This window comes from Syngnathus scovelli, chromosome 15 (genome assembly GCF_024217435.2).
Source record: "Syngnathus scovelli strain Florida chromosome 15, RoL_Ssco_1.2, whole genome shotgun sequence".
In the NCBI taxonomy this organism is placed as follows: Eukaryota; Metazoa; Chordata; class Actinopteri; order Syngnathiformes; family Syngnathidae; genus Syngnathus; species Syngnathus scovelli.
Window position 1 is genome coordinate 7,112,994 of NC_090861.1, and position 11,694 is coordinate 7,124,687.

At 42.1% G+C, this 11,694-nt stretch overlaps 1 protein-coding gene across 7 annotated transcripts; it reads left to right on the forward strand.

Moving 5' to 3' along the window:
• The first annotated feature begins 540 nt into the window (after positions 1–540).
• LOC125982607 (oocyte zinc finger protein XlCOF6-like) lies at positions 541–6,645 on the forward strand. 7 transcript variants are annotated; one of them, XM_068653265.1, is made up of 3 exons: positions 541–637; positions 3,748–3,875; positions 4,046–6,645. In XM_068653265.1, the coding sequence occupies exons 2-3, from the start codon at positions 3,773–3,775 to the stop codon at positions 5,698–5,700; spliced, it is 1,758 nt and encodes a 585-aa protein (XP_068509366.1). In that variant the 5' UTR covers positions 541–637; positions 3,748–3,772; the 3' UTR covers positions 5,701–6,645. The 7 variants fall into 7 exon arrangements, with proteins under 7 accessions (XP_068509366.1, XP_068509365.1, XP_068509362.1 ...); XM_068653264.1 differs by lacking the exon at positions 541–637 and adding an exon at positions 702–831; XM_068653261.1 differs by lacking the exon at positions 541–637 and adding an exon at positions 3,160–3,393.
• The last annotated feature ends 5,049 nt before the right edge of the window (positions 6,646–11,694 follow it).

Sequence of the window (11,694 nt, forward strand, 5' to 3'; positions counted from 1 at the left end):
TTAAAGAGGTATTTTTCCACTCTAGTGACATCTACTGGCTCAGGTTGGACACTGAAAATCAAATCAATGTTGATTTGCCAAGTTTGAGCATGCCAAACAAGGAATTTGACTCCGGTACATCTCGTTCTCTGTACAACATTTAGGTAGCTAACCACATTCAGGACAACATGTGCAAAAATTGACAATTATTCTCAAACATCCCCTGATCTGAAACCTCCCAGGAGGGCAAGGATAAACTCAAAACTCCTACTAGGGGAAATGAGAAACCCGAGACCACAGATGGGAGGGAGGATCGCCTCTTCCAGAATGACCAGGCTGCAATGGATGCAGAGAGGACACATGGTACAAATTCAAAGATGAAGCGTCGAGAGCAGGATGTTATTGCACAGCAATGTCTCTGAGAGAGGTGTGAGTTCATCAAAGCGACAGCCTGGAGGAAGAAGCTGTCTCTTCGGTCTGCTGGGAAACTTCATGATGGCTTGACGCTTTTGACTGGTTAGTGGTCTTGGGGTTCTCACTGGTCACGTGATCACCTTTTGACCATCTGAGCTGCACTATACCACCTCTAGTGCGCAAAGCACATCGGCGGAAATCTCCTTCTCGGGGCGTCCAAAAATAAAAGATATTCGCGTTGCCGGTACGTTAAAATTTTTTGTTTTGCCATACTTAAACGGAACTTTATTTCGACCCTAATTCTACTCCTGATTAGTGTGTGGTTGTGAAGTATTTCTTGCTGTTGTTTCATCCGTGAGAAAATGTTAACCACTATTTGGCGTCGCTGGTGTTGAGGATGCTGGTGCAAGTTACTTCACTCGGCCGGTGACTCAAACGGTAAAGCCATTGAATTGCAACTTTTTCTTTCTCCAAACTAACTTTCGCCACAGCAGTCATAGACTGACACTCGTGATAAGCAATAAAGTGTGATTTTGCATGTAGTGATCGCCAGTGTTGGTGGCCGGAGTTGGATGATATAATTCTGGCGTTTGTAGGTTGATTGCAAGTACAAAATATTTATTGTCAGGGCGAGCAAGAGGACTTGTAACGAGCAGCACGTTGATCCGCACTGGAATTCATTCTGCTTAAGCAGCTTGCAACATAATTGGGGGGAAACACTCATTTTCGTAACTGATTTCTGCTTTTCCCCAGTCGCTGCATAAGTTCAGCTATTGCATGTCAATGAAATGATGACGTATGATCACAAGTGGACTTTTTTTTTTGAAAACGGTGTCACTGCAACAGTTTATGCAGTACATTTTTGAATTTATTGAAATGTATTCAAAAGCTTGTTCACTCTGTTGTGTGTGTATACATAAAGAGGTCAAAAGTTGACAAAGAAGAAAAAGAAAGACAAATATACTTGGGGCTTTGGTAAAACGTTTATTTGGTGGTTTCTAACTTGAATGTATTGATTCTTATCTAGGGTTTGCTGCGTTCGCATGAATTAAGCAGTTAAAAGTGTGAATTGTTACAATCAATCAATCAATCAATCAATCAATCAATCAAATAAATAAAGTAAGTAAATTAAACAGCACAACACACATTGCACTTATTATCTCTTAAGATTAAAATAAAGTGTTAAAAATTCCAAAGTATTCACTGTTTTCCCCTCTCTATTCCATTGCCGTCACATCCACCACTCATTGGATTACTCAGGATTGAGTCAGTCAATGAAACATTGAGAGGGGACATTTGTTGTTGCGGGAATCAAGGGGTAGGTCAAGCAGAATGTACATCTATGCAGGTTAAATAAAGAAAATGTTGGATACATAGGACGTGACTAATTGAGCTGAATTCAATATTTAAAAATAAATAAATAAAAGATCTACACTAGGCAAGATAATATGTGGCTCATGAGAAAGGCCTGGAGACTTGTTTTTGTAGTTTTTGCATTGACATTACCCTGATTTTTTTACTTGCTTGATAGACAGATGAGCCTTCTGCGACGTGGCATATATCCCTGGTTGCTAGGATATATTGTCAAGACGGTGGGGTGTATACAGTTTGTGTGCATGTGCCAAATAGACACAGTGTCGTGTATGAAGTGCTGCCTCTATTCGGGAAAATGCTTTGCGATCTTCATCGACGTACAACGTGCTATTGTGGGGAAAAATATGTAGTCAGTCAGTAGCCATTAACACAACGACTTGGCCCCTTATGCATGTTTGTGTTGTTTTTAGCTTTTTTCTAATGAGCATTTCTGTTGCCGTGATTGGTCAGAACAAAAGTTTGGTGGGCTGCACAAGTTGCTACATTGTCCAATCAGCTGAAAGCAGTGGTTCTTAACCTGGGTTCGATCGAACCCTAGGGGTTCGGTGAGTCGGTCTCAGGGGTTCGACAGAGCCTCCCCTGAGGAGGTCCGAACAAACCTGATTTATTGTGTAAATTCTGATTTACCAGTATGTAATTTGTTGTGAGTTCATGTGCAACTGAATATAAGCTGACCAAAGAACCTTGAACGTTCCCTTTTTATGAATGGAGACTTTCTGCTCTTGAGCATGGTCACACGAAAGGCCCAGCGCTGTATTGTACTTTCCTGAAAACAGAGCTTTCTTAACAAGAATTGTGATTGAACTCAACCAACCTGTGTAAGTCTAAATTTTGTTTCGGTGTCTTAGCCTTTTCCTAAAACCGAAGAAATAAAATGAGCACGCGGTGAGTAAATTGGATAACAGGTGATTGGCTATGGCTTTTGCTGTGAGGCGCGGATAGCGCGCTTCCCAAATTGTGGACCAAAAATCCAACAAAGGTAATTATCATAAACATCATATCATTAGTTCATTTGATACAGCGGCATTAACCTCAAAATAATGAAACAGATCAAATACCACACCTAATTTTGACAATGAAGGCTTTGGCCATCAGTGTGCGTATGAAACCTTACCTTAACTTTTTTGTGAAGCACGTGGATGGAAAGCTTCAAGGTCTCATCTGGCATCAATGACGCACAAGCTGCTGAAAGCTTTCTGGCTAGTTAACACGAGTGTTAGACAACACGCACGACAAACACACGCTAGTATGCTATTTTATTTTTTTTATTTTTTTTTTTTTTTTTGAAAACGTGCACAAGATGTGTTTTTTGCACGCAATGTTAGTTTGTTTGCTGGACAACAACATAAAAACGTCCCACGGTATTCCGCTAGAGGGCGCCCGAGACCTCACTCAAATTACGTCATCATTTCATACCAGGAAGTAAAGCGACAACAACAAAACCGCGCTAGGTCCAAGCACTCAAACAGAAGCGTACCGCCTTCCATTCGGCTCGATCGGATAAACACGCAACTTACGTGGTGAATCAGTAACATTACGGCGATTAACCTAAGTGATCATGTTAGCACCTTTATTTGTAGTACTGCCTGGTCACAGTACACAGTACGGCCCGCTGCTTTTAGCATGGTAGCTACCACAGTGCTAACTTTATGATATTTAGCTGGATTATTGGCATTATTGTTGATTTACAACTGTCTATAGTCGAGGAGCTGGAAAGGCTATTCTGAGCAGCGTCCTCGACGAATGTTGGATCTCAAATGAGCCATCATTACATGCTGGTTCTTGTCTGGATCATGCGTAATACTGATTAGTAGTGATGGTGGCAGGCAGGCATGCCGCCGATTTTTAAATCTCAATGCCTTCATGCACTCTATCAAATGGTAACGCGTAATCACGTTTGCAAAAACACTGGCGAGTAAAACAAATACTGGTTGTCTTCTCTTTGTTTCAGTGTGTGAATTAATGTCTGTTCCTACTTAGACCTGACAGTGGCTGCAGTGTGAAAATGTCTGCAAGGACCACAGCAAAGTACGTGGAGGAAAAGGACTGTAGTCGTCGACGACTGGAAGATCTTTGGCTGCAGCCTTATGTTGTGTTGCGCAGAGTAGGTGAGAACACGTTTATTTTCTAATATGAATCCTCTTCCAGTGTTTCTTTTCAGTAAGATTCTAGCAAAATCATGCGTGACAGGCAGATTGAGGAAGTCCTTGTGTAAGTTTTGCCAGTTTCTCTTCAATTGTAACTTTCATTCTCAATATGTGTTTGTCTTGTTTTGCAGACATCAATGAAGCTATTCGTCCTCAGCAGCAGGAGCCAGATCACACTCACATTAAAGAGGAAAATGTGGGCAAAGAGGTCCATCACTTCAATGAAAAAATGGAGCAGAAATTTCTTTGCACCATAAAAGAAGAGGAAGAACCGGAGCGGCCTTGGAATAAAGAGGAGGGAGAAGACTTATGCGAGATTATAAAGGAGGAGGAGGAGGATACCTGCAAGATGCCATGGACTGGTGTTCCTGTGAAGAGTTTAGATGAGGGTCAACATGAGGTGAGCAAAGGGACAGGGCCTCCAAGCTGCAGCTCAAGTCAAGGTGATGGAGACCACTGTGGAGTATCACAAGCAGCTCCACCATCAGATAGTGATGATGTGTCGTCACATGTTCCTGCTGCTGCTGCTGATGATGATGATGAGTCTCAAAATAACATGAGAATGCACACAAGAAAGAAAAACTTTTCCTGCTCAGATTGTGGCCAAAAATTCTCTTGGAGGAAACATTTAAAAAGGCACACAAGAATCCACACTGGCGAGAAACCTTTTTCATGCTCAGTTTGTGGCCAAAAATTCTCGATGAAGGGAAACTTAAAAATGCACACAAGAATCCACACTGGCGAGAAACCTTTTTCATGCGCAGTTTGTGGCCAAAGGTTTACAGTGAAGGGAACTCTAACAAAACATACAAGAATCCACACTGCTGAGAAACCTTTTTGTTGCTCAGTTTGTGGCCAAAGATTTTCAGTGAAGGAAATTCTAACAGTTCATACAAGAATCCACACTGGCGAGAAACCTTTTTCATGCTCAGATTGTGGCCAAAAATTCTCTCACAGGGCAACTTTAAGAAAGCACACAAGAATCCACACTGGCGAAAAACCTTTTTCATGTTCAGTCTGTGGCCAAAAATTCTCTCAGAAGGGAAGTTTAACAATGCACACAAGAATCCACACTGGCGAGAAACCGTTTTCATGCTCAGTTTGTGGCCAAATATTCTCTCAGAAGGGAAGTTTAACAATACACACAAGAATCCACACTGGCGAGAAACCGTTTTCATGCTCAGTTTGTGGCAAAAAATTCTCTTTCAGGGAAAATTTAAAAACGCACACAAGAATCCACACTGGTGAGAAACCCTTTTCATGCTCAGTTTGTGGCCATAAATTCTCCGACAAGGGAACCTTAAATAGACATACAAGAATCCACACTGGTGAGAAACCTTTTTCATGCTCAGTTTGTGGCCAAAAATTCTCTGACAAGGGAAACTTAAAAAAGCACTCAAGAATCCACACTGACGAGAAACCCCTTTCATGCTCAGTTTGTGCCCAAAACTTCTCTGAGAAGGGAGCCTTAAAAGGTCATACAAGAACCCACACTGGTGAGAAACCCTTTTCATGCGCAGTTTGTGGCCGAAAATTCACTCGGAAGGACCATTTAAAAAGGCACACAAGAATCCACACTGGTGAGAAACCTTTTTCATGCTCAGTTTGTGGCCAAGGATTTTTATTAAAGGAAACCTTAAAAAATCATACAAGAATCCACACTGGCGAGAACCCTGTTGCCTGCTCAGTCACTTGCCAAAGAGTCTCTATTGAGAATTCCGAGTGTGTTGGGGAGATGAGCAATGACCCGGGACGTTTTCACCTTCTATTTGAGCAAACCTCATGAGTTTTTGCATCGATGATAATAGTGATCCCTCGCTACTTCACGTTTCGTTTATCGTGGCTTCAGTACATCGCAGATTTTTTTCCAAATTAAAAAAACAGTTAAAAGTCCAAATAAAACTTCGAAATTAAGGAAACGTGTCTAACCTTTAGGACAATGTAGTATTGCTCCAAATGTTCGTTTACATTCCTTTAGAAGTCTTTTTTCGTGCGTTAGCACGATCGCGAGTTAGTATCTTTCCGCTAACTTGTTAGTCTGCCCAGTACATCTTGTTGGTGACCGTACTTCGCGGATTTCACTTATCGCGGGTGTTTTTTTTTAACCAATTATCCGTGATAAATGAGGGATTACTGTATAGTCAACTGGCCTTGGAATGATAATAGTTTTGTAGTTTTCATTATAGTTTGTTTATTTTGTCTTTAGTTGTGGATTTTAGCTGTAATTAGTTTTAATTCATATTCAGGGAAATGTGCTTAGTTTCCATTAATGTTTAAGGTTTAGTTTTATTCAGCTTTTAATGTTTATGTTCAGGTTTTTGCCCCCCATATTTGTCAAATCAGAGGTCAAAAGAAATGTTTCCCCCCCTTGCGCTTGTGTGCCGATTCAGCCCTGCTCTTTGCAATGGAAAAAGCTAACCAATCAAGGAGGAGCCTGACACCATATCTGAAGCAAAATGAGACAACTACAGGGAGGAATAGAAAGTTGAGCTACACAATATTTAAACTCTCCTCAAAAGTGAGGCCAATTATTTTCTTTATGCAGAGAAAATAGATGAAGCAATTTATGTAGAAAAGTTGAATGACAAAATAAGAAAGCATTTGGAATGCCTTGTAATCATGAAATAAAATGAGTGAATTGTACAGAATGACATTGAACAACGTGAAATCATGTGAAATTTCGAATCATATGGAATTGTGTAGAATGGTATTAAACGTTGACGAATGATGACACGTGTCATGTGATACACTTTAAGAAATAGAAGTCCATGACATGGGAGTAATTCCCAACATTTTACGACACAAGTAAGGTAATTATCATAAACAGCATATCATTACTTTATTTGATACCACGGCATTAACCTCAAAATAATGAAACAGATCAAATACCAGACCTAACTTTGACAATGAAGGCTTTGGCCACCAGTGTGCGTATGAAAGCTCATAAGCTTAACTCTTTTGTGAAGCACGTGGATGGAAAGCTTCAAGGCTTCATCTGGTTTGCTAAACAACAACATAAAAACGTCCCACGGTATTCCACTAGAGGACGCCCGAGACCTCACTCAAAAGTAAGTGAAGTAAAGCGACGACAACAAAACCGCGCTAGGTTCAAGCACTCAAACAGAAGCGTGTCGCCTTCCATTCGACTGCATCGGTGAAACACGCAACTTGCGTGGTGAATCAGTAACATTCGCTATACTACAACTGCAACGACGAAAGAGGTAAGTTACGACGATGGACCTAAGTTATCATGTTAGCACCTTTATTTGTAGTACTGCCTGGTCACAGTACAGAAGTGCGTCCCGCTACTTTAAGCGTGGTAGCTACCACAGTTCTAACTTTATGATATTTAGCTGGATTATTGTTGATTTACAACTGTCTATTGTCGAGGAGCTGGAAAGGCTACTCTGAGCAGCGTCCTCGACGAATGTTGGATCTCAAATGAGCCATCATTACATGCTGGTTCTTGTTTGGACCATGCGTAATACTGATTAGCAGTGATGGTTGCAGGCAAGCAGGCATGCCGCCGATTTTAAATCTCAATGCCTTCATGCACTCTATCAAATGATAACGCGTAATCACGTTTGCAAAAACAGGACCGATCCACATGAAGTGTCGTTTAGTATATTGGGTCGCTTTAAGTTCACGTTGTAAACAACACGAGTTGAAATTGATATTCAACCATTTTACTAGCGAGTAAAACAAATACTGGTTGTCTTCTCCTCTTTGTGTCAGTGTGTGAATTAATGTATGTTCCTACTTAGACCTGACAGTGGCTGCAGTGTGAAAATGTCTGCAAGGACCACAGCAAAGTACGTGGAGGAAAAGGACTGTAGTCGTCGACGACTGGAAGATCTTTGGCTGCAGCCTTATGTTGTGTTGCGCAGAGCAGGTTAGAACATGTCTATTTTCTATTATGAATCCTCTTCCAGTGTTTCTTTTCAGTAAAATTCTATCAATATCATATGTGACAGGCAGATTGAGGAAGTCCTTGTGTAAGTTTTGCCATTTTCTCTTCACCTGTAACTTACATTCTCAGTACATGTCTGTCTTGTTTTGCAGACATCAATGAAGCTATTCGTCCTAAGCAGCAGGAGCCAGATCGCACTCACATTAAAGAGGAAGATGTGGGCAAAGAGGTCCATCACTTCAATGAAAAAATGGAGCAGAAGTTTCTTTGCACCATAAAAGAGGAGGAAGTACCGGAGTGGCCTTGGAATAAAGAGGAGGGAGAAGACTCCTGCGACATTAAAAAGCAGGAGGAGGAGGATACCTGCAAGATGCCATGGACTGGTGTTCCTGTGAAGAGTTTAGATGAGAGTCAACATGAGGTGAGCAAAGGGGCAGGGCCTCCAAGCTGCAGCTCAAGTCAATGTGATGGAGACCACTGTGGAGGATCACAAGCAGCTCCACCATCAGAGAGTGATGATGTGTCGTCACATGTTCCTGCTGCTGCTGATGATGAGTCTCAAAATAACACGAGAATTCACACAAGAAAGAAAAACTTTTCCTGCTCAGATTGTGGCCAAAAATTCTCTTGGAGGAAACATTTAAAAAGGCACACGAAAATCCACACTGGCGAGAAACCTTTTTCATGCTCAGTTTGTGACCAAAAATTCTCTGACAAGAGAAACTTACAAAGGCACACAAGAATCCACACTGGCGAGAAACCTTTTTCATGCTCAGATTGTGGCCAAAAATTCTCTCAGAGGGCAAATTTAAAAAAACACACAAGAACCCACACTGGCGAGAAACCTTTTTCATGCTCAGATTGTGGCCAAAAATTCTCTCAGAGGGCAAATTTAAAAAAGCACACAAGAACCCACACTGGTGAGAAACCTTTTTCATGCTCAGTTTGTGGCCAAAGATTCTCTGGGAAGGGAACCTTAAAAGTTCATACAAGAACCCACACTGGTGAGAAACCATTTTCATGCTCAGTTTGTGGCCAAAAATTCTCTCAGAAGGGAAGTTTAACAATGCACACAAGAATCCACACTGGCGAGAAACCGTTTTCATGCTCAGTTTGTGGCAAAAAATTCTCTGACAAGGAAACATTAAAAAGACATACAAGAATCCACACTGGTGAGAAACCTTTTTCATGCTCAGTTTGTGGCCATAAATTCTCCGACAAGGGAAACTTAAATACACATACAAGAATCCACACTGGTGAGAAACCTTTTTCATGCTCAGTTTGTGGCCGAAAATTCACTCGGAAGTACCATTTAAAAAGGCACACAAGAATCCACACTGGCGAGAAACCTTTTTCATGCTCAGTTTGTGGCCAAAGATTTTTATTAAAGGGAACCTTAAGAAGTCATACAAGAATCCACGCTGGCGAGAACCCTGTTGCCAAAGAGTCTCTATTGAGAATTCCGAGTGTGTTGGGGAGATGAGCAATGACCCGGGACGTTTTCACCTTCTATTTGAGCAGACTTCATGAGTTTTTGCATCGATGATGTTAGAATAATTGTTTTTGCAGAAGCGCTGGTCGGTCTGAACCGGAGGTCTCATATCTTCGCTCAAGCCAACATATCTGTCTAGCTTTAAGGAGTTCTTATACTCCCTTCCTTTTCTTATCTGTGAGAGGCCCTCACTAGTTATGAACAGAACACCTTTGTTCTTTGTTTAGTTCAAGAGAAATTCTCTCTCTTTTATACTTTGTAGCTTCTATTCATAAATTGTTGTTGACCGGGACAGTTTTTAAATTATCCCATATTTACTCAAAGTTTGGTTAAGTAGACTTCATGCAAGTTATCTCACATCTACTTAACGTTTGTTGGAGTGGATGCACGAGAGGTATCTGATTATTTACTCATCATTATTATTGTGTGAAACGTAGCAAGAAAGTCTAGAGCATTGGTTTACAGGGACACGGCATCCAGGTTTGGAGATCGCAGCCGAGAACGAGGCTGCTAAAGGGAAATGTGCTTTTGGGAGTTTGCAAACATATTTTTTAAGGTTGTGCTAAACTTATAATCATATTAATATCTAGTATTAGAGTGCTCGTGTGGATTGGTGGGGGGCGAAGAATGTGCAGGCAAACTGCATGAACTTGTTTTCTTGGAAGTGTTGTGTATAGGCCCAGACAGGGAGTACCGGAGGAGAGAACATCTCAAGGTCGGGAATGAGAACAACAGCACGTCTATGTGTCTCGGACTTCGCGGGAAATTCCAACCACCTGACCTCCGCTATAGCACCGACACGGGGAGGAGATGGCCATCCACCAATCATCTCACAATATTTTGCATGCTTTAATATTCATATTGTGTTTCTTTAAAACTGGGCAACCCGGAAGAATGTGTCGTCTTTTGGTGGTCACAAAAACGCACGAGTTTTAGTGTGAGGGACCCGGGACCCAGGCACTAATACAGATTAGTGCGCTTTGTCAGGAATAAACAATTGGTAGATTTGGTCTGATTGATCTACTGGTCTTCTCTTTGACAGAACGAACTCGCAAAATTGTTAGGTGCGGCAGTGTGTGGATTAGGACATAGCAATTTATGTGTTAAGTGTTGATCGCAATTTGGAGTCAGATCAATAACTAGAATCCGTAACCTAACAATTTCTTGGTGACCGCGGACTTGATGTCAAGAGAAGGGTAATTGACAACTCGTGGTCTTTAGCCAAGACACCGGACAGTGTCAGGGACACTGTCTCCCGGTCGGCGAACCGTTTGAAATAAGCGCACAACGTTGAGCTGGTACGACGTCTCCTAAACCCTGAGCTCATCACCGATAAGGTAAGCAGAATACCTGTTACTATAAGTCGAAATGCTGCAAATTAATTTAAGGGAATTTAAGAGGAGACTGTTGTTCAGATCAAATAAAATGTGCATGAAGTTAAAATACATACGGTGAATAAGTTTGGAACTTACGTGTGTAACGTGTACGGTAAAGTCAGGGACTTACGCGTACTACGGATAGGTCAGGGACCTAGTGCTTCGTCGTGGCGGACAAGGGTGCGGTGACGATCGTATTCAAATAGCTGGGGTTAATAAAGAGATCCCCGAGGGGAAGTGAGGTCTCCTCAAAAAAATATCCGGTGGTAACAGTTCCTCCTGTGAGAGATCAGACCGCTAAAACATCCAAAATGAACCAAATTGGGGGGAGAGAGTGTGTGCGCGCAGAGGATCCTCATGAGTGGGTGTGTATATGAGTGTGTGTGAGTGATGTGTGTTCTATGGAAGAATGATGTGTTTAAGTTAAGTTGGTTAGAGAAACTAAGATGAGCAAGGTGTGGCAGTAGAGAAAATAAGGTGTGTGACAGAAAGTTACTAGAACGGTGGCTTGATAGGATGAGAATAAGAGACAACAAATGTTGTGTAGAAGACATTGAAAGATGTCGAATGTGAACATGATGAAGGGCGTAACAGCAAAGTTGGCCTGCCCTTTGAGAGGTTGAGACTGATGACTGTGCCTGCACTTGCGCGTAGTCGCGGGTCTGGGCTGTGCGCGTGGGCCTGTGCTATGCTCGTGCGGGCGGTGGGCCGGCATCATGATTGTTGCAGGAAATGGCCAGCCTGTAACCGGTCAACATTGATGCCGCGACCCCCTCGCACGGGGGGTGCTATAGCCCGGGCGGGGCAGGGACAGTGTGAGTTTCTCAGTGAATGTTTGAAGCAGTGAGATTGAAGGAATGTATATGCTGATGTGGAAGCGCAAATTGTGAGTGGTATTGACCGATAGAAAGTGGCAAAGAAGCTACATGAGAGATGGATTGTGCGTGCGTGCGTGCGTGCGTGCGGATGCGTGTGTGTGTGTGCGTACTTGCGGTTGTGTGC

What these genes read in the sequence shown, in the direction of transcription:
- LOC125982607 (XM_068653265.1), top strand. Translation starts at nt 3,773, where the DNA reads ATGTCTGCAAGGACCACAGCAAAGTACGTGGAGGAAAAGGACTGTAGT. An exon ending in TGTTGTGTTGCGCAGAGTAG is followed by an intron (nt 3,876 to 4,045) that starts GTGAGAACACGT and finishes CTTGTTTTGCAG; the next exon opens with ACATCAATGAAGCTATTCGT.